The sequence below is a fragment of the Columba livia genome, chromosome 2 (assembly GCF_036013475.1).
Source record: "Columba livia isolate bColLiv1 breed racing homer chromosome 2, bColLiv1.pat.W.v2, whole genome shotgun sequence".
Taxonomy (NCBI): domain Eukaryota; kingdom Metazoa; phylum Chordata; class Aves; order Columbiformes; family Columbidae; genus Columba; species Columba livia.
Window position 1 is genome coordinate 155,240,364 of NC_088603.1, and position 22,267 is coordinate 155,262,630.

Genomic DNA, 22,267 nt, shown 5'->3' on the forward strand with positions numbered 1-22,267 from the left:
AACAGACGAGCCAAATGTTTTCATCATGAGAGGGTGAAGCATCCAGGTTTGAAGTACTTAGCTATAGGACACTGGGTTCTGTTTTTCCACATATATAAAGTTGCTTTTGAATTTTATTTTTAATTTATGGACCAAATTGGCATTTTTGCAGTTAGTAGATTCCTGACCATGTTGATATACATATATTCAAATTTAAAGAAAATTGTCAGTAGTAGGTGAATCGTTAGTGCTTGAAGTTCAGAATCTCTTCACAATGTAGTAATTTTCAGTGGAGTTGGATGGGTATATGGGACTGATATCTGTGTTTACATCTTGTATTTTTCCTGAGCAAGACTGAACATGTGTTAATCTTAGATGTTACTTTTGACAGTTTCTACTGTGGTACTTCCTACTTTATTGCTGATATTAATCAGTCTGAACAGATTTTAGTGTAGTCATTTTTGATGTGAAGGTAATAGGTGTTCAATTAATTTTGAATTGCTGCAATAAAAAGGCCTATTCAAAATATTTGTCATATTGGTGACTGAAATGCATTTTCAGATCAGTGCAGACAGTAGTACTTTGACTGTAAAATATAACTGAAAATGCCTGTGAATGTAATTTAAATAAAGATTGTTTTAAGTCCTTTAACAGGGGTGTTATTATTAATTTGAGTATGCTGAATGTTGTAGACATCATTCTAGCATGAACCACTCATTTTATTGTAAATTCAAATTAGATTCATTGTCGGTTGCTTCTACAAAATTAAGGTAGCTTATAAAAGACAGTTTTTCTGAATTCAGCTATTGTAAGGTTCATTTGTTGAAACAAATTTGTTTCATAGGCACAGTTTGTGCTCTTAGATTACTTATAATGCCAGCTCAGAATTAGGATGTACTGTGGAGGCTAAACTTGTGTTTTTAAAGAGGACTTTAAAATGATGGCTGAGGATAGGCAAAGTTTTCTGAAGTTCATAGAAGGATGAGGATGGATAGAGTAATAGAGCAGCGGCTTAAAAAGTGGACAATTTTTGTTGCATTTTTGATCTGAGTCTTTTAGACCCACTCAGAATGGCTCTGGATGTAGCCATTCCAAATATATTTAACTTAATTTAGATTTTTTGAGGCTGTATTTGTTTTATTTGCTTGATTACTTTCATTCTGATTTGCCTTTTTCATGAAGATATGCTAATCACTGTTTACTTTGGAACAATCTTGTGGGTGGAAAGCAGGGTATGTGTCCAAGGATTTAATTACAACAGAAAATGTTTGGTTGCTGCTGTCTTAATTGTGTCCTTTTTTTAATGGGGGATTGGGATGCTACATAAGATTCAAACTGAGGAATTCTGCATCTCTTGTGAGTACATAGACAGAGAAACTGCTTTAAAGCTAAGAAGTCTATGCTAGATGCCTTCTAAGATGCTCAAGAGCAGGAGGCTGAGTTTACCTCTTCTCTTTAGTGCAAAAATTGGGAGGATCATCCAACTTCACACTGATCGAAATGACAGGGTGAGGGAGTAGTAGGTCTCTTAGGGGCCACCTTCGGGGTTTATTTCAGAAAGTCTTTGTGTTGATTATAGTTCATGTTGGGCAGTACTGTTTTCAGGTGAGAATACAATAAATATTTGTTGGAGAGGTCCTGTTTTAGATGGCTTTTAATTGCCCCATTAGCAGGAGAGGAGATAATGGAGTCCTGTTTAAGAGATGTATAATCTGAAGTGCAGTTGAAACCATTATGCTAACAGTGAGACTAAGCTATCGTGAAAATCATTAAAATTAGAACTAGCACTGGGGTTTTTCATCCTGTGTTACTTTGGATTTAGCAGAACAGGTCGTGGACTGTGAGCATTAAATCTACATGCAGCCTACCAGAATTTCTATGATTTGGCTTCATTGCAGAAGTTCTCCCTGCCAGTGTTTTCAGAATAGGTGTGCTTAAAACGTCCTTTCTGGGATACAATATGGATTTTGGCACAACGAAAATTTTCAAATGAGGAACAGTATAGAATGCCAGATGATTTTACACATTGTATAAAAGTAAAGTTTTAATCCTGAAGTCTATTTCAAAAGTGTTTACTGATACTCTGAACTGGAAGGATTGTATGAAGTCTGAGGAAAATGAACTGATACTGTCCATGGTTTTTTCCTCTATTAAGGAAAAAACTATTGTTGTTCTGAAGTTCTGCTGCAACTGACATGGAGTCACCTTCCTCCTCTGGAAAGTTGCTTTATATTCCTTAAAGGAGATATTTATAAAATGCAAACTGATAAGCCAAAGTCTTTTATTTTGTAGTATTATTTTGATAGTTTTCTGATGTGAAATCATAAGGAATTTTACTTAGTGTCAGCCCAGAATACCCATCTAGTTCAGTCTTGTAGCACCAGCTGTGGTCAATAGTAGAGATTTTTTTCAAGAATTAAAAGGACGGGGAAGGTTTATGAAGATACTTCCACAGCTTCAATTCCATTTAAGAGCTTTATGAACTGGAGATGGTATGTTTTAAGTCAGCTATGAATTTGAGAATTTACTGAAGAAAAACTGTTGTTATTGGTGCATGTGTCAGTAGTTCTCAGTCTAAATTTTAATGTTTATCTTAGTGTCAAGGGTTTAGATTGCAGGGTGACAATAAAACCCTGGCAGATGTATTGTTAACCTCTTCTCCCCCCTACTTCCCCCATTGCCCCTCCCTCTCCCCCCTTCCCTCTCAGAACAGGTGATTGGGAGGGAAAGAAGGACAGAGGGAAGAGAGTTGGAAAAATTAAAGCTGTTTTACTAATGCTACTGATAAGAATAGAGAAGATAATACAAAATGTACAAAACCAATCTTGGAAGTCTCAGCAACTGCAGAGCCGGCACCTGAAGTCCTGGACTGGACTCTGCAGCCAACCGGAGCTGGATTCAGTCTCTCACTAGGCCTCAGTTCGCAGGGACGACTAGCAAGGTCCTCTCCTAATGTTGGCCATAAGCAGAAGGGACAAAGAAGGGCAAAGAGGGAAAGGGATGAGATCCTCGTGATCTCCCACTTTTATATGAAGTGTTCATTTGAATGGAATGTTATACACAGTTGGTCAGTTTCTTGGTCACCTGTTTCTCATTGCCCCTCTTGCGAGATGTCCATCTGTGCTTAGCAATGGAATGCAAAGTTATTGATATGTTTACCAAAACATGTGTCTGGTTCTCCAGGAAAATGCAGCTAATATGAAGCTTTAGCTGACAGGCAAATTCACTAAAAGAGAAACTTGTTTTTTAACAAAACCAGGACACTTAGCTATGAACTAATAAAATAGGAGTTATCCAAATAAAGCAAAAATATACTGCTGCTGTTGTTTAGCATTAGTGATTTCCCAAATGTCTTTGCTGTATTTCACTCAAGCATTAAGAGTAATTATAAAGGATAACGCTATTCATACAATATTTTCATTTTCAGAATTAATACAGAAACTTTTTCTAGTGAAATTGCAGTGCAGTTCTGTCAATCTCCTGGGTTTTCTGAAGCCACAATCACTTGGATGTCCTAGAATTTGAGCCTTGGATTCTTCACTTTTTCTTCCATCTGATGTAGAAAACAAAATAGCATGAAATGATTTGAATTTAATAGGGTGTCTGATAAGGCTTCTGAATGTAAGGATAAATAATAGAATATTGATAAGGTTTTGGAGACAAATTTACCTGATTCCTGGTTTTCCTGATCTTGTGTTTTGGAAACACAAATGCAGTAAATATTTTTGTTTACTTTGAGTTTGCTACTTGATCTTATATTGATTATTTTGATTTACTACAGAAAAATACAGAGTATTACTCTGTTCTGCGTTGCAGTCAAGTATTTATATTGGCTTAGGACCAGGAGCTGGTATCCTGCCTTGTAATTCTGCCACAGGAAGATTAATTCTACCTAAAGATTAATGTGGAACAATTCTACTTTGTCATTATCTGATGTATCTAGCAACATTATTCGGTGAATTAACTGAGGAGTAATCATTGCTTAGACCTCTCTGCTATGATTAAATATAAAGAAAATCCATGCAGTTATTACTTCATCCAGTTAAATTCCTGGACTGTTGCATTAGCTGCATCCTTGGTCTGAGAACATGGGATTTTAATCTCTAGCATTATGGGAAGCTTTAATCACATGTTTATTTACTACTTCTGATCTAGGAAATGTCACAGCTTTGTATAGGAGAGCAGTACTGAATATAATCTAAGGATTAAGACAAGGCAAATCTTGCTATGCATTTGACCTTGAAAGTCTGATGGGATTTCCTGTGTGATTTGGCATGATTTTTCCCTAATTATCTAAAGCCTGATGTATGTGATAGATACTAAATGAGCTGTGCAGTTATGGGTAAAATTCTAATGCTTAACTATTTCATGCTCAGGTTTGAGTGGAATGAAATGACAAAAAACAATTATCTGATGTAAAATGTGGTCTTAATGCAAGATAAATTTTCAGTAATTCAGTGGCCTTGACATTGTTCATTCAAAATGAAAAGCTTATGATAGCAGTGAATATGCATAAAGTCTTAAGTCAGTTTGATTAACTTTGGACCATAATAGGAAAAAATATTCTGTTTTGTGCTATGGCTGGTTATTAGAAGAAAAACAAGTCACTTGACTTTAATGGGGAAAATTGTGATCCTTTTTACTAAGAGTTAATTGGCAGCTTCTTCTAGGTCTGAGTAGCTTTGAGCAAATGGTAAGTTGATTAAACAGTGGGAGTTGGGATAAATTAGGAAATGGTGGCTCTTAAAATGGTTGAAAAGCATGTAGCTATTTGGAGGGGGGAACTGATCTTCAGAGTAATAAATGGATTTCTTTTAATATTTACTTCGATCACTTCAAGTTGAGTGATTCCTAGAGCAAGAGTTTTTTTTTATGACCTTTAATTTTTCTTTATAGTAAGTTACTCAAAATACTATAGAACTGAGTGTATCTAGCAATTATCATGTTGTTGCAGTCAAGTCCTTCAAATACTAAATTCAAAAACTGATCTAAGCTAAAATATTTGGGAAATACCAAAACCAATGTATCAGTCTTTTAAGGAATTTGTGCAGCTGGCTTATCTGGGGAATGTTACTGAGATATTGTTAGAACTCTGCTCTTAACTCCTCAAGTGCATTTTAACCTTGACAAGTCCGTTTGAGGCATCTGAATGTTCCTTGAAACGAAACTCGTTTTTAGGTGTAATATTTCTTGGCAGTTTCTCAGGTCGTGAAACCACTGTTCACTCCAGCTTGTGGTTCTAATTTAAGATTCCTTACTGCATCTAGAAAACAAATTTTGAGGAAATTAAGTTTTTAGGTGGGCAGTGGGATTGCAGTGCATGCTGTACTTTGCAGTGGTGTACAGCAGTATATGATTCAACAAGAGAATACAAATTTAACTTTTCCAGTTCATAAAAAACATTGAGATTTGATGTTACAAATGCTTTTATTTTGTGAGTTTGGATTACTTCAGGATAAAAAACCCTTTACTTAAACACTAATAATAGCTACTGAAAACTCCTAAAGATCTTCTATCAATCTACCAGGAACCTTTGGTGCACTGATCTGTTGCAAAATACTACAGCACAGTGCATTGTTTTAATCTTAAATGGAGTTGAACTGTGCTTTTCTGATTTTTCTGAAGAAATTCTAGTTTTAACATCTAAAACCAATACTAAATGATCATATTAAATTTTGTTTTAACTGCATTTGCTGCAGTCATTAAAATGTATTTTTATTACAACTTTAGCAATATTCTACACCAAGAGATACTTACTATTAAAGAACAACATACTTCTCATTGCATAGTTTCAAGTTGTGAGTATTTATACTGTTAATAGCATATACCAACAGCAGCATTAAAAATCAGTGTCATGTTTGTTTTCCACTCTTAAAACATGCAAACCTTCAAGTATCTAGTCTTGTTTTCCAAGACAAATCAGAGTTTTATTATAACTAGCCTTGTATCAAGGAGCAGGGCTGTTAAAAGTAATCTACTTGTATTTGAGTGTTGTGATAGTACCAGTCTCTTAATTCTCAATGTGTTATGTGGAAACTTTGACTTCTAAAAAATCCCAGTCACCTGCTTTGAGTAGGGACATCATGCCCTATACATTTGTCTTAATTTCATCTGGAAATGAATTTTAATGTAACTATACGTCTATTTGCCTATAGTTCTCTATTCCATAAAGCTGTCTACAAAGAGCATGTGAATTCCAATTTTGCTGGGATTCAGCTGTTAAAATATGTTCCTTGGTAGTTGTTGCCAGCCTGTGGGCTCAGGGATTTGGAGATTTTTCTTCAGTCACTGAACACTAGTTGAAAAAATGCAATTGTTTATTCCCTGCTCTGCACTAGTGAGGTGAAAACTTGTGTATCAGACTGGAGTTTGTTATCAGGAAAGATGTTAATATCTTCATTTCTGGTAAATGGGAAGGGGTTGGTATTCGTTAAAGCCGCTAATGGTGCATAGATTTTTTTCAGTAGTAAGAAATGTGTTGATATCCAATGAAAAACAGGAGTAGTAATTTCATACTAAATTGTCTTTTAAAGTGTACCTAAAGGATGCTTTCTTCTATATTTTTGATCAGTTTCTTGGTACTTCAAAGTTGTTACTATTGGCGTAAGTTCACCTTACCACTAAATCTTCAAGTTCTTCATAAATGTCACTAACTTGTTCTGGTCGAGTAGAAGGCTGTTTCTTGTTGTGAAAAGAGATATTTGAAGATGATTATGGAGGACAAATGCTGGATGTCCACAGAGGAACTCTCATTGCACTTCTAAAATTGTTTGAATTTTGGTATGTCCTGTGCTAACATGCTTAACACAGCATGTGGGACTCTAGCCCAGCAAAGGGTTCAAGTTGTGCTTCATTTTTAGTCTCCTTTCACACTCATGTTTTCCCACCAGTGAAATGAAATCTGCAATATTTCAGAAGCACAATGGAGAGTCAATATTTAGAATCAAGGATCAGTTTTGTGTGTATCCCTGGAATGAGTCATGCAGCCTGGGTTTGAACTTCTAAATCTCCTTCCTAATCATTTTGTTATTAGTATAACACTAAATCTTACCATTTTTGGGTATGGTCTACATTCCTGGAATTTTGAAAGATTGATTTGATATTTGCTCATAAGTGCACTGTAGACAACCATGATTAGCTGTATACTTTGGTTATAGTATAGAAGAATAAAATAGTCTAGTATTAAACGATACTGTAAGCTCTTGAATTTAAAAATGAATAATAGTATCTAAGACCAGATTTTCATGCTTGAGTCATATAAAATGTAAACTTATCCTAAGGATTAAGCTAAAAGTTAGCATTTAAAATGCTTACAATGCTAATTCAAAGTGCTGATATGAACACGAGCATTAAAACCTGAAAAGGCAAAACATTGACCTCATTGACCTAAGTAACTATTTATCTATATTAGTTATACATTGTGCCATGTGTATAATGCCATACAGTGTTAGCTTTAAGGTTAATTCATACTGACTTGGAAGATTCTTATCTTTTAGATTGTTATTAAACTGAGAAAATAACTTTTTTCCTTTAACAGAAATTGAGAAATTCCAAAAAGGGGAAGGAAAGGAAGAAGAAAAGTATATCGATGTAGTCATCAATAAAAACATGAAGTTGGGACAAAAAGTTTTGATTCCAGTGAAGCAATTCCCCAAGGTAAGCCAAATTTTCATGCTTGATAAGTCTAAATGCTTATAAAAGATAGTCCACTAATATCTTTAGTTTAACTGCTACATTTAGAACAGTATTAATAGTATCTACTGTTGCTGATCTGCAACCTGTTCTATAGAAGTTCTAGGGTAGAAATGGTTCTTATTGGAATGAATGGTGCCCGTCACACATTAAAAATAGTATGTTGAGAACAAAAGATAAATCAATCATTTTCAGGATAGTTGAAACTTCAGAGTAGTAAAAGGCATGAAATATATTTTAGTTGGCCCTCATGCCAAGCTTTGAAACTTTCTCATTGTAGGTGGAAGTGCCGCTTAAAATGCACCATTAAAGTAACTCACTGTGTAACTTTTCTTCTTAGTCTCTTAATTTTCAGCCATTGTTATTCTTCAGTTAGTTAAATCTGCACTACTAAATTATACAGTCTATTTGGGAGGGGTAGGGACTGTTTTGTTAGTATCTATAGCCACCGTGAATTTGTAATTCTTTACTACCAAGTATTATCCTGCATTAAAATACCGCTACCTGGAAGCACTGATTAAATATTTAATAGGCTGTGTTACTTTATTCTTTGGGTCCTTTTTTTAAGTTTTAAGGTTAATGTTATGAAAATCAGATTAGCATTTTCTCCACTTGTTTTACATGTTGTTCTTCCTACTAGAGATATCAAGACTGTTTCTGCTCACGGCAGAAAATAATTCCTTCATTCCTTCCCTCTTTTTTAGGAAGACTTTCTATATATTTTTATACACTGTCAGGGTTTTCCTCACAGACTGTACTGGGAACTGTCATGTCCCACCCAGAGGTGTGAGTGGTGGGTAGAGGTGACTCAGGTTCATGGGTCCCACCGGTTGGAAAACAGTATACAGAATACTTAAGGTCCATAAACAAAAGGCTTTTATTTTGCAGCTTGGCCCAATTGGCAAATGATTTGGTGGCAGAAGGATTTATGTTTTTGTAGGTTCAATCAGTAAACAAAGTTTGCGGCACATGTGGGGCTGTGAATCTTATGCTACTATATTATGAAGAGGAAAGCAAAAGAGTAGAAGTATAGGAAAGAAAGAAAAGGAAGATTTCACCATCCTTATGCCTCTGCTTTGTGTGTGGTGGGGTCTGTAGTCTCAGATCCAGTGATGTGTGGCATCCTCTGGTGTCTTGTGCAGCTCATGTGGTGAGAATGGTGGATGGAATGGTCGTCAGGATGATGGGTGGATATCACCAGTGCTTGCACAAGTTGGGCCTTTATAGGCCTTGTGTTATCTTTGGTCTTTTGTGTGGGTGTTACCGAGGGGTGACTGCAAAAACTAGAGAAGTCTTGAAGGATCTTGGGCCATCTCAAAGGGTCTTGACTTTTCCTTTAGTGCCATGCTGGGCCTATCAGAGATGGAGCTCTGTGCTCATCAAGATGTCCCCTGCCTCCTGTGTCAGCCAGATGGCCTTTGTCTGGGCCTTGTTAGCTTGTTGTTGATACGCAAATCGCAATTCACCGTATCACCGAATTCACCTCATGTCCTGTCTCGTGTGGCTGAATGAATTGGTTTTTCCACAATGTTTGAGCCATTATGCTTGTCAGTCTCTGACAGTAACTTGCAGAGGTTGCTTTACTGCTGTTCCAAGTTTCATGGCACACTGCTTCACTGAATTCAGGATTGTATGCCATTTATATGCAAGCACCTCTTTGGATCTCCAACCTAAAAGTTGTCTTTATGACTAGGAAAAGCTATATACAAACAAACATAGGAAGGTAAAATATAAGGGAAGGATACATGGTCAGTGTTTGTAATCAGGGTGTTTATCTATTAGATGTTGGGATGTAGATACTTGAGTTCAAGGGGAAGAAAGGCAAAATATATGTTAAAAAGGGAAACTGTCTTTTGGAAGATGCTTCTGCTGCTTTTTGTAGTGTCAGCTCTCTTTAAAGGACTAAACACTGAAATTTTTGTCTAGGATAGCTGGTAGGAAAGCTTTCTCCATCTTTCGAATGTGCAGGTATGCTCTGCTGTGTGCTCAGTTGTTCTGGTTCCTGGAGACAGTATTTGATTTGAGCTGGAATAAAACCTGGTATGTGCTATGGAACAAGACTGGAGTTTGTAACCCAGCAGAGCTTTGATGTAATCCTGTATGTGTCTGTTTAGAGCACCAGAGGGCACAGAGTACAACTGCTGTGCAGAACAGACATGCCATTCGAGTTCCCATGTCTCCAGTAGGACTTTCTCCAGAGAAAGCAGAATATTGGCATCTCTACTCACACAAAACTCCCTTCTGCCAAAGTGGATAAAATCATAGATATTTTCTATTTAAGAATACTTTTACCCCCATGTAGGGAGGCTCTATTTTTGAGAAGCTTCCATTTTATTACATGTAGATGGATATTTATGGAATACTTAATGAGCAAGCTTTAAAATATAGTCAAAAGGAATTAAAATTTCTCATTGTAGAGGAATAGTCTAGGAGGTGAGTATGAGTTCAGACTTATGACAGTAACTCTTGAATTTCTCTGAAAAACACCCACCCTAAACCACAAGCAGTCACTGCAGTTTAGTATCACTTGTATACTTGGATCAGGCTTGTGGTTTTATTTCTGACATCTAATAAATCTAAATACATTGTATAAAGTGACAGAGCTTCAACATGACAAAGTGAGAGCATTATCCTGGCGCACCGTAGTCTTCAGTGACATGAATTTTGAATGTTTTTATGCAGAGGAACAAAGGCTTTTTGCATCATAATGTTTGCTCAGGAGACTAATCCTCTTACTATTAGGTGTGTTCATAGGAGGGCTCAAATTAGGGATGACTTGTGAAGTCTTTTGGGGTACATATGAAGTTCAGTCATCTTGGTTTCTTGTGTTTAGAGTGTACATATTGTATATTCTTATTCTGCGGAACTTAAACAGAAGGTATTACATAGTGCTTGTAAAACCTGAAATGATGCTTCACTTAAATGCTTTATGCCCCTGTAGCATGATTTTCTGTGCATATATGTAGTTTTCTAGACCACTTTGCCTACAAGAGGTGTTAGTGCAGATAGTGCAAAGTGTCATTTGTAGAAGATACCAAGTGATAGTTTCTCAAAATAAATGGTTAAAAGATTTGGTTCTGATTTATGAGCAATTTTCTCCTTCTTACTGATCAGGATTGGTAAGAAGTGCTTTGAGAATGAAACTTAAGATTTAAATATGGATGAAATCTGTGCAAAAAGCTCTTCTGCATGTGAATATTGAATTTAGAGCAGTTCTCCTAGCAAACTGGTATCTGCTTTTATGTGCCTGCAGTCCACACTATTGTGTAAGATCCTGAACAAAATGATACCTCCAGTCTTTCAGGAGATGTTCAAAGATGTTCTTTGGTGCTGGTGGACTGAGAATCTGTGGTTTCAAGCTGACCAAGTCACTACAATAGTTGATAAATCTGTCAAACTGGCATTGCTGTACTAGTTTGGGTTAAATCCAGAAAACCTGAGTATCCAGAAAGTGATGCAGAAAAAAACTTAAGTTTGTTTCAAATTTATGAACAGATTAGTGCTTCCCCAAATAAATGATTCTGCTTTTAAACAGCATCAAAAAAACAAAGTTATTAAATCCTTAGCAGGGTTTAATATCTGAAAATTAAGTAACTATGAATCACAGACTCACAGAAAGGTTGGGGTTGGAAGGGACCTCTTGGAGATCATCTGGTCCAACCCACCTGCTAAAGCAGGTTCACCAGAGCAGATCACACAGGAATGTGTCCAGGTGGGTTTGAATGTCTCCAGAGAAGGAGACTCCACAACCTCTCTGGGCAGCCTGTTCCAGGCTCTGGCACCTCAAAGGAAAGAAGTTTCTCCTCATATTCATATGGAACCTCCTGTGCTTTGGTCTGTGCCTGTTGCCTCTCATCCTGTTGTTGGGCAACAGTGAACAGTCTGATCCATCCCCTTGACACCCACCTACCCTGTAAACATTGAGATCCCCTCTCAGCTTCTGTTCTCCAGGCTGAACAGTCCCAGCTCTCTCAGTCCCTCCTCATAAGAAAGATGCTCTAGTCCCTTCATCTTTATAGCCGAAAATGATACAATATAAGTAATTTTGCTAGCAGAAACTATTCCTTTGCTTATATTGGCCAGTGATGACTCTGGCAAGCCAAGATGCCTCAGCTGTTTAGGTATCTAAATAAGATTAATGAAATATCAATCATAATTTATTTGATAAATGAAATCTCTGGACCAAAACAGCTCTACCAGTGTGCTAACCCTGTTCACACAGGGTTAACTAAATTTCCTTTAAGTATTTCTCTGCCCTTTTCCTTAGTATGTCTCTGACTCCTTGAATAAATCATAATGGCCACAACAAGGGTCAGGCAGCCCCAGCTCTGATCCCATCAGCCTGCATTGTAACACCTGCTCACATTACCTGTCCTGTCAGGTATGTCCTCATAGCTGAATGCTGCACAAATTCAGCCTCGTTACCTCTGCTGGCCCTGGAAGGTGACAGGTGAACTGCAGCAGAAAGGGAGTGCAGAGCAGCTGGGTTTCTATTGCAAAAGAATGTTAGATTTCAGGTTCAAAAGTGGGTATTTCACTTCTTCAGGTTGCTTTGCTCTCCGTGAAAAAAACTTATGAGTTTCTGGTCTCCTTCTTGCTGTAGAAACAGTTGTCACTATGTTGATGTGCTTCACTTGCCTCCTACCGAACAGCTCTAGGTTGTTTCTGTGGTGCTGTATGTTTATATACTTCAGTTGGGACCTGTTGTCTTGCTCAGACCTTGGCAATGTTAACAGGCCTAATATCTCATAGTAGAGCTAGTTGGACTAAATGTGTTTTCATTTTTTCCATGCCTGGACCTTGATAGAAAGTGATAGAAGAATGAAGACAGCCTGAATTTTGACTGTGTTATGAAATAATTTGTCAAGATAGTTAGTCTCAGGAGTTAAGTTTGGTTTCTGCTTGAGGCTGGTTGTACATTTGAACTTCTTAATTTCTGCATTTCATTCATTTTCTTTGCAAGCTCCTATACAAATAAAAACCACTTGAATCTTTTGATATGATAAGTCTTAAAACTTTGTGGAAACTCTTCTGTAGATTGCAGGTCCAGTCAAGTCTTTACAAAATCCAATTATATACAATCTTGTCACAAATTTTTCAGGTTGGTCCAGCTGTACAGATTCCTCTGAGAAGTCTGAATTGCTGTGGTATGGAAATTAATTTAAGGTGTTTAGGTGAGGTCTGAATATGCTCTGGTAACGCTGTCTCTGCAATCCTATTGTAACTGGGATGTGCTACAAGCAAGGATCAGAGAGGAGAGGGCTTAGTTGTGACCTTATAGGAAAATGGCAAAGTTCTTGAGTTAAGATTCAGTTCTAAATCAAGTTACGTGTATGTAGGAGTCCATGTGAATGCTGGATGTCTAAACTGCAGTTAGTGGAATGAGATTGTGTCAGCTTAGGTAATGGAGTTCAGCATGATTTATTTCACTTTGCTGTTTGATCAGCTGAATACCTCAGCCGAGTCTAGGTCAAGCGTGAAAATGTGACCCTTAAACCTGTACTTCTGTTGCATTTCATGCTTGAAAATAATCTTCAGACTTGTGCAGACTTAAAGGCAGAAGAAGAGAGCTGGCCTGGATGGTTGTGGTGTGGTTGTCTTGGTAGAGTGTCTTTCTTCATCTGTCCTAACGCTGCTATGAAATGCCAGAATGTGCGCAAGGTGTTGTATATTAATAGCTTAGATATGTCCAAATGAGGCAGGAGGGAGTTACCCTCCTCCCACACATTGAATGAATATGCATTATGAAGTAGTTTAGTCTCAGAAATCTGATTTTGCTTTGACAGTTTAATGAACTCAAGTGTTCTGAATCTGGAGGAAAAATAGCTTCCATGGGTGATAAATGGAATTGATGATGGCTTTCCATGAGATGGATCAAAACTATGGCAACAATTATTTCCGTTTTGTGACAGGCTACCATTTTCAGAGTTGCTCTTAAATTTACACTTAAATACCAGGTTAATCTCAGAAGTTGGTAAGACATGGTCTGCGTTGTGTTCCCTGAAGTGATACTTTAAATATATATTCTCAAAGGTACTAACTTATGGGGCTAGTATAAGTTTAAGCCTTTTAGCTCAACATTTAAGGTGAAAATATCTATTTTAAAATGCCGTTGTCATATACAATATATCTGCAGTTGTTACATAAAGTTATGGAGAGATTACTATTTCAATCACATGACTAGTTAAATAATAGTTGTTCATAATACCTTTGTTTTAAGGATTTCTTAGAGTAGGAATGAGAAAATGTAGTTGTATAACTGTGACATGAAGGAACAAGCATCAAATGTAATATCAAGAATATTCACCAACTTTATAGTAATTGACCAAGCTTTCTCTTCTAAATAAATGTTTAAATACCTATTACTGTGTTGTATGAAGGAGAGTAGTTTGTGGTATAAAGTAGATGCTTGACTTATTTACCTTTCTGTAGAAACCTTATTTTATTGAGTAAGAAAAGTCTTGAAGATTTCCTGGTTTCAGGTCACTATGAGACAAAGTGCGCTGTATCTTAATTTAACTATATTTTTTTCTAGTGACCCTGTCACCATTGCAGGAAACTAATATGCCAAGAAAGCTCTCTATGGCTTTAAAGAGAATAGCTTGCTTAGAGCTTTACAGGAAAACATTTGGTCAAGTGTTGATATTTTCACTAAGTATTTTAAGCTGGATGAACCATTCTCAGAAGGCTTGTCTTGGTGGGGATAAACAAAGATTACTTCTTCTATTATATCCCCCTTCCTGTAATATATATGTTTTAAAACTCTGTAGCATTGGCATTAATTCCTTTTTTTGCTGAAATCCAGATAGTAGATCAAATGCTTATGAAGACAATGTCTCACTGTGTGCTGTTTGTAGCTTTATTTTCTCCAGAACTGTTTTCAGGGACTATTTTCAAGCAGTGATCTGGTAAGGAAATAAATCTCCAAGTAACTGTTAAAGCCGTATTTTGATTTGGAGATTCTGACAAAACAAGTGATGTCCATAATCTCCATTGTACTATATCTGGAGAAATGCTGCTTAAAATGATGATTTATGAATATCTAGAGGAAATAATTTTCAAGCAAAAACCTGATTATAGATTCATTTTTGTTTCTATTAATATAACTTTTTTCTATGGATGTGTTTTCAATTGGAGATTTTGTAGCTACACAGCAGTTTAAGATAATCTGTGAAAGGGAAACAAATACATGCTTTCAGTATAATTAACCAATACTTGTGTGCTAGTGAACACCATCGCCAAGGGATGGAATCCCATGTCTGAGGAATCTGAGAAGCAGCAGTTGCATTTCATGGTGTATCTTTACGCACAGAGTAAACCAGAGGTGTAAATATGGGGGAATGTGCTTTCAGTGTTCAGAGATTTTAGGAAACAAGACCATCCTGTAAATCTTGCATCTTTTTCATTAAACCAGTGTACATCTGGTGATACTTTCTAATGATGTAAGACTGCAGAGGGTACCATTTATCCCTGCTGGGGTGTTGTTTGCCTTGAACTGAGTTAATTTTTCCCATCTTCAGTTGTCTGTTAATCTGTATCTTGATACCGGTTTTGAAAAGATGCCTTGAGTGTTTTGCTGTAGTTTTGTTTGAGGTACCTATTGGGTGTATCCTTCAGAGCTGGTCCAGGAGCAACTTGGAGTTGGGGAATTTATCGCCTGTTTTCTATACTAATATCGATAATATCCTGATTCTTACATAAGACATCAGAAGCTGTCTTAATGTAGAGACAATACATATGAGAAGAGCTTCCAGGCCATGTTGTGCTGGAAAGCAGCGTGGCTGCTTTAATACAATGCTAAGCTGGAGCTGGTGAACTTGATGACAATTTTGGTGATACACGGCAGTTTGGATGTGATTGTGCTGTACCAGGGAGAAGGATGAGACAAGAGGTGACCCTGGTGTGTCTGATTCTGAGCCAGACCTAGTGAATGTGCCTGGTCTGACCTGCAGAGAGCTGCTCTGTCTTCCTGTTACTATCCAGTGACTCTAATCCAGAGGTGGTTTATAAACTTAAGTTTAATGCTACACCTGAATTTGTTTTTTATTCTTGTGCTCTTGAGCAAATAAATTCTAGGAATGGAAGTGTCCATGAAATGTGTACATGAGCTGTGTTGTGTAAGAGCTAACTTGGATCTGCCAGGCTTATTTGTTTCTGTTTCATTATGAGAGAGGCTTGATTTGTTAATTTTTTTAATGAAAACTTGTCTTAGTGTGTGACACTTTTGTACCTTTAGGTTTGAGTCCTTCTGCTCCTTGACTGCTGGGGAAAAAGTGTGTAAATGATGATAGTAACTGTGGTTGTTATCTGAGTGTTTCTATATGAAATATTTCAAACTAAGCATTTGCTAATCAGGTGTTTCCAATTTGATGTAAAAGGGAGAAACCAATAGTTCAAATGAAAGCCAGTACCTGTTCAGAAGTAAATCTATTTTCTACTGAAAATATTAATTCAATATCATAAAAGGGTTTTATTTATGGAATAATCAACTGAATTGTTCCAAAGCTTTTTAGCTTTATGTATGGGCAAAAAGGCTTGAGGACTGCATTGTAAGCCACTTTTCTAGTAACCTTCAGTGTTTGTCTTGTTTTTAAGCTACATCTTGATGTACTGTGCTTTCAAATCAGCAGAATTTCAGACTTGCAGGGCAGGCTTCTCATGCTTCAGACTTGTCAAATCTAATATTTGGAGCCTCAGTGCACAGGAAAGAATAGTTCAGTGGATCTCAGGATACAGCTAATACATTTTCACGTTCATTAAACGTTGTCTAGATCATGTCATCTGTGCAGCTGCTTGTGTCCAGCTTCAACACTAGAGATATTTTGTTGTTTTCAGAAGACAACAACTTTTGGTAGTATTAAAGTTTTGTAGGTCAAGTTTTAGATATACACAACATATTAAGCTATTTGGCTTTAATTAAACAATACAGCTGGAGTAAACAAATGTGCTTTGGAACACCCAAGTTTTCTCTGGGCACCGAAGCCCTTTATTTGCTTTGATTGCATACAAATTGCATTTCACTTTTGTTGCAGCTATGCACTTCCATTTATCATTTGTAGTTTGTATTTTAATTGCTGGGTAGTTGTTTGTTCCAGTTAGGAAGTGATATTGAGAGCCATGCATTGCATAGTTAAATACAAAAATTGAATAAAACTTCATCTGGATATTTTAACTCATGTTACTGCTAGAAATTTCAACTCTATCAGAGTGTACATACTCAACATTGATATAATTCCAGCATATTTTACTGTAAATGGAAAATCTCTAATGTGGTGTTTATTTTTGTTCGTAATAATGATAGAAATAAGAGAACTAAAACCTGCTCCCCCTTCTTCACTGACCTTGGTGTCTGCAGGGCTGTTTTCTCACATTTTCTCACTTGTCTCGACAGTGGTTTTGCCTTTTGTTAAATGTGTTGCCCCATCGATGCTGTGTCACTGATGGGCTCAGCTTTGGGCGGTGGTGGATTTGCCTTGGAGTTGGCTCTACCCTACATGGGAGCAGCTTCTGGCATCTGCTCACAGAAGTCACCCCTGCAGCCTCCTGCTACCAAAACCTTGCCACATAAATCCAATACAGGAATAAAATACTACTTTCAGGAAATGTTTACAGCATTCCATACCAACTTCCAAGCATAGCTTGTATTTTCCAGCTCCTGTGATTTTTTTTTTCCCTAACTGAAACAGTTCTGACTACTTTAAGTGAATCCTCGAGTCTTCCCTAATTCTCCTTCAAATATTACATACTTTCTGAAATACAGTGCAGTGATTTGCCATCCCTGAAGGTGTTAAAAGATGCATAGATCAGGTTCTTAGGGACATGGTTTAGTGCCAGTTAGGTTAACAGTTGGACTGAATATTGAGGGTCTCCACCAACCAAAATGATTCCATGATATACAGAAGTGGACTACTGAAAATATGCTTTATGTAGCAGTGCTTATAAGAATGTTTACATCCAGCTTTAATAAATCCAGCTTTGTGTCATTGAAGTGGCAATAGGTGGATTCTACCTTTTTTGTTGTCCTTTATGAATGGGTTTTTGATACCTGTTTCCTTTAGCCTGCCTTCCCACTGAGTCACTTTTTGGGCTAAAAGAGCACCAGGAATATGTTTTGGTGTTTTCTATAACTGGAAATGGTTGTTTTTTCCTTCCTTTTTGTGGCTCACCACTTTCTTCTCCCGAGTTATCTTAAATGTGTGATGCCATGGTTATGAACCTCAACTGGTTTTGTTAAACTTGAGTGATAATGGGGGTTGAGAGGTAGTTGGGAAGATCTTGAATGTTGATTCTGGTTTGGGACTGGATTTATATGCTTATGTTATCTGGATTTAATTCCCTGCTTGATTGTGTTTGTTTAGGGTATACTTAATGAGTTGCTGTATTACTTCATCAGTCTTCAAGGCAGGATAAGGCAATTAAGATGTTTTTTTTTCAGAGCTTCGGTTGCTTATCATTGTATCTGAGATTGCTGCCAGCTTTGTTTCATGGCTTTATGTACCTGGTAACAATTGAAAATTGAATTGCAGTTTGAGCACATCTGTTCTCAGTGTTGAATGTGATAAATACAAAGTTCTCTTTATACTATGAGTTCTTTGAGTTCAGATACTTCTGTGTTTCTCTTGTTACATGATGGAGCCACTGATGTGTCCTACACATTTCTACTTAATGACTGTGTAGTTTATGATCTAATACTTGTTTGTACCTAGAACAAAAGTTATTTCATCAAAATATTCTATTTTGGGTGTTTATTTGTGCTTAAAAATCCAATGAGCTTAATGTTGTTGTTTTCTTGCAGTTCAACTTTGTGGGAAAACTTTTGGGTCCCCGTGGCAATTCTCTAAAGCGTTTACAGGAAGAAACACTGACAAAAATGTCTATTTTGGGAAAAGGTTCTATGAGGGACAAGACCAAGGTAAGAACTGAGGTTGCTGATGGAAGTGTTTGATACCTACTTTTTGTGATTGTTTTTTCCTAGAGACTTTGAAGAAGCAACATGATAAATTCAGGAGAATATAAGAGGATATCCTGATATCGGTTAGGTTCAGGTGGAGACTCTTTTCTCTAAGGAGTCTTCTCACTATGAGTATTTTGAGGCCACCATGAGTTGTACTTCATTACCCCCCAAAACTATGGTTCTTGGGGATGTAAGTGGGCATTACCGGTGACATGTTCTAGATTGATCTTGTGCAGCTTGTAATGCCAAAGTGAACATGAGTGTTTTCACTTTTGGAGGAATGTGACTTCTAGATCCAAACATTTTCACATAAAATAACACTTAACATTGAAATTGAATATCACTTAATAATATTTCCAGGCAAAGAGAAAAATAAACTACAACTAGAAAAGAACTCAGAACTCAGAGCTCTGAGGATGACATACACAGCTTAAGCATTTGACAAATGGTGATTGTTTCTACGGGAAATATTTGGTTATAGTGGATGTATCCATTGCAAGAGCCCAAGCAGACAGCAGAAAAGACCTTTAGCTTGATAGGTACTTTCACTAATCACTTTCATTTTTTACTATGTGGCTAAATGTGTAGCAGATAATGGTACATCAGTGAGGAGATGTCACCTATCTGGTAAGCTGTGTTTTTTAATTGGAGCATTCCTAATGATACAAATTAAAACACTGAACATATTTCTTGCCTGTAGCATAACATGCTTTATAGGCCTCCAGTGAAACCTTTCTGCGGTTACATAATCGGAGACTTAAAAATACTGCGTGCTATAAAGATTGGTAATGACACACATATGGAACAGGGATGTAGAGGGCTAGCTACTGAATTTCCTGAACTATATATCTTTCAGCCCATTTTTCCACCAGCAAAATGTGTATTATGTGATTTATAGAGTATTTATCAAGAACTTGATCAGAGACCATAAATGACTTCATTCTGTGCACAAGTCAAAAGTTAGCTCTTTTAATTCCTTCTTGAAAATATTTATTAAACAGAACTCACAGAAATATAACTTAGGTTTATGAAATTATAAAGACTTGAAGATATGAAATAGATTTTTTTAAATGAGAGCTGTTATGTAATACATAATACAGACAATGCAACCCTAAGATTTAAATGCTGCACAGTTATAAAAATCTGCAAACTTGAAATATCACACAGTTTGACTAGAGGTAGAGAACCTAAGAATATGAGCTAAATTTGCTCCTAAACCGGGATGCCAAAGTAAACCTCCAAATACTGTTTTAAATGATGCTTGGTGAGCTTTCTCAGTTCTTGTGCAATGTGTCAAACTGACAATGTTCTGTTGCTGGATTACATGTTTCTATATCAAAATACAATGTGTCACAGAGTAGGAAGTCCCCTGAGTTTTTCTAATGGCTCTGCAGTATAAAAGTTTGTTTTATTAAAAGCAGAAGCTCAAGCTGAAAAGTTCAAATTCCAACTTGAATCTCAGAATCCTGGGGAAGAATCTTAAAGGTTTACATTTGACTAATTTGAACTTCTCTTGTTTCCTTTGGTAATGCTTTGTTGAAATTTTTGATTTCTTCTTAATTGAGATGCTAGCCAGAACTGTAAGTAATTTTTTGTTTTTAAATTAAGTGGCAAATATGTTGTTAAAAGTTGGAGAGCTTTTTTCTTCCACAGAAAACTTGAATAGAATTGATCTTTGTGTTCAGAAACAGGAAGGTTCCTGTCTTTGTGGGTCTGGTTGGGCTTTTTAAAAAGGAACATGAAGAGGGCCTAGTTGGGTTGGAATAATACAGCTGGAATAGCTTGTATATACCTATCTGGGTATTACTGGAACTGTCTATTTTTAATAAACTAAAGGATGAAGATACCTGATGTTTGCTAAACACAATAAGCAAGGGGGGAATTATTAGGGCTTTGTTTTTTAGATAGCAGAACTATTAGGATTTTAATAGTATCTGGTAATACAATGGAATTATTTTTAATGGTGTGTTATTCTCTTGGAATGTACCAGTCTAACACACATGGGAGGGATGGGGAGCTGATCTGAGAGAACTGAGCTCTATTCCACTCCATTGAAATCACAGAATCACAGAATGTCAGGGATTGGAAGGGACCTCAAAAGCTCATCCAGTCCAATCCCTCTGCCAGAGAAGGGACGCCCAGATGAGGTTACACAGGAAGGTGTCCAGGCAGGTTAGAATGTCTGCAGAGAAGAAGACTCCACAACCTCCCTGGGCAGCCTGGGCCAGGCTCTGGCACCCTCACTGAGAAGTTTCTTATATTTAAATGGAACCTTTTGTGTTCCAGTTTGAATCCATTACCCCTTGTCCTACCATTGGTTGTCACCAAGAAGAGCCTGGCTCCATCCTCCTGACACTCACCCTTTATATATCTGTAAACATTAATGAGGTCACCCCTCAGTCTCCTCCAAGCTAAAGAGCCCCAGCTCCCTCAGCCTTTCCTCACATGGGAGATGTTCCACTCCTTTCATCATCTTGGTTGCTCTGCGCTGGACCCTCTTCAGCAGTTCCGTGTCCTTCTGGAACTGAGGGGCCCAGAACTGGACACAATATTCCAGATGTGGTCTCACCAGGGCAGAGTAGAGGGGCAGGAGAACCTCTCTGACCTACTGACCACCCCCTTCTAATACACCTCAGGATACCATTGGCCTTCCTGGCCACAAGGGCCCAGTGCTGGCTCATGGTCATCCTGCTGTCCACCAGGACCCCCAGGTCCCTTTCCCCTACACTGCTCTCTAATAGGTCACTCCCCAACTTATACTGAAATCTGGAATCACAGCTTTCCAGTCATGTTGAAGTAGGTTGGGTAAAGCAGAACAAAAGAAATAAACTGTTCCGAAATAACTAGTGAACTATTTTTTTTCCCTCTAATGTCCTTCTCCCTTGGCTTATACACTGAATTAGTTTTCATCTCCAAATAGCACAGTTCTTTAAAGGTTGTACTCCTGGGATAGAAATCTCAGTGAGAACAGAAAATAAACAAGAAATATCTGAGCTGTGCAGTAATAATACGAATGAAATAATATTGGTAAAAGGATTTTGCTCCTGTGGAATATTAAATCAAACCTGTTTCTAAAGACTTCTGAGAAAAGAGGTTTCAAGTTCACTTATGTTTCTTAGTGTCTTCGATGTGAGACTGGTGCACTTGGCAAAACTCCTGGAAATATTTTCCCTTGTGCTACAGTTTCTGTATGTGAGCAGGAGCTGATGGGTCCTGTTTTGTTTTACTGGTCACTTAGTGTTGATAAGCAAACTGATAATATTCTGGTATCTTAGTCATATGATTGGTTTGAAGTGTATCCGAAAAGTGTGTGTTTCTATGTGAGGAAACACTATGTGCAAATGCCTCTGAGGCAGCTTTAACACTTCTGTTACAATATGTTTAAAATAAGAAGGTGGAAAAAAACCCACAAAGAATAAAAACAACCAACAACAAAACTTCTTTATTACCTTCTAGGAGGAAGAGCTGAGAAAAAGTGGAGAGGCAAAGTACTTCCACCTAAACGATGACCTGCATGTTTTAATTGAAGTATTTGCTCCACCAGCTGAAGCCTATGCCAGAATGGGACATGCGTTGGAAGAGATCAAGAAGTTTCTCATCCCTGTTAGTATTTTAATTTTTTAAACAGGAATTTTGGTAGTC

General features: G+C 37.2%; 1 protein-coding gene across 4 annotated transcripts in view; it reads left to right on the forward strand.

Annotated features, from left to right (window-relative positions):
- The window catches only part of KHDRBS3 (KH RNA binding domain containing, signal transduction associated 3), a 95,943-nt gene that overhangs the window by 21,130 nt on the left and 52,546 nt on the right, over window positions 1–22,267 (forward strand). For all 4 annotated transcript variants that reach the window (XM_021298849.2, XM_005510809.4, XM_065054465.1 and 1 more), the window contains exons 2-4: window positions 7,517–7,635; window positions 18,467–18,583; window positions 22,082–22,228. In XM_021298849.2, the coding sequence (XP_021154524.1) occupies window positions 7,517–7,635; window positions 18,467–18,583; window positions 22,082–22,228 (383 nt within the window). The remainder of the gene's footprint in view (window positions 1–7,516; window positions 7,636–18,466; window positions 18,584–22,081; window positions 22,229–22,267) is intronic.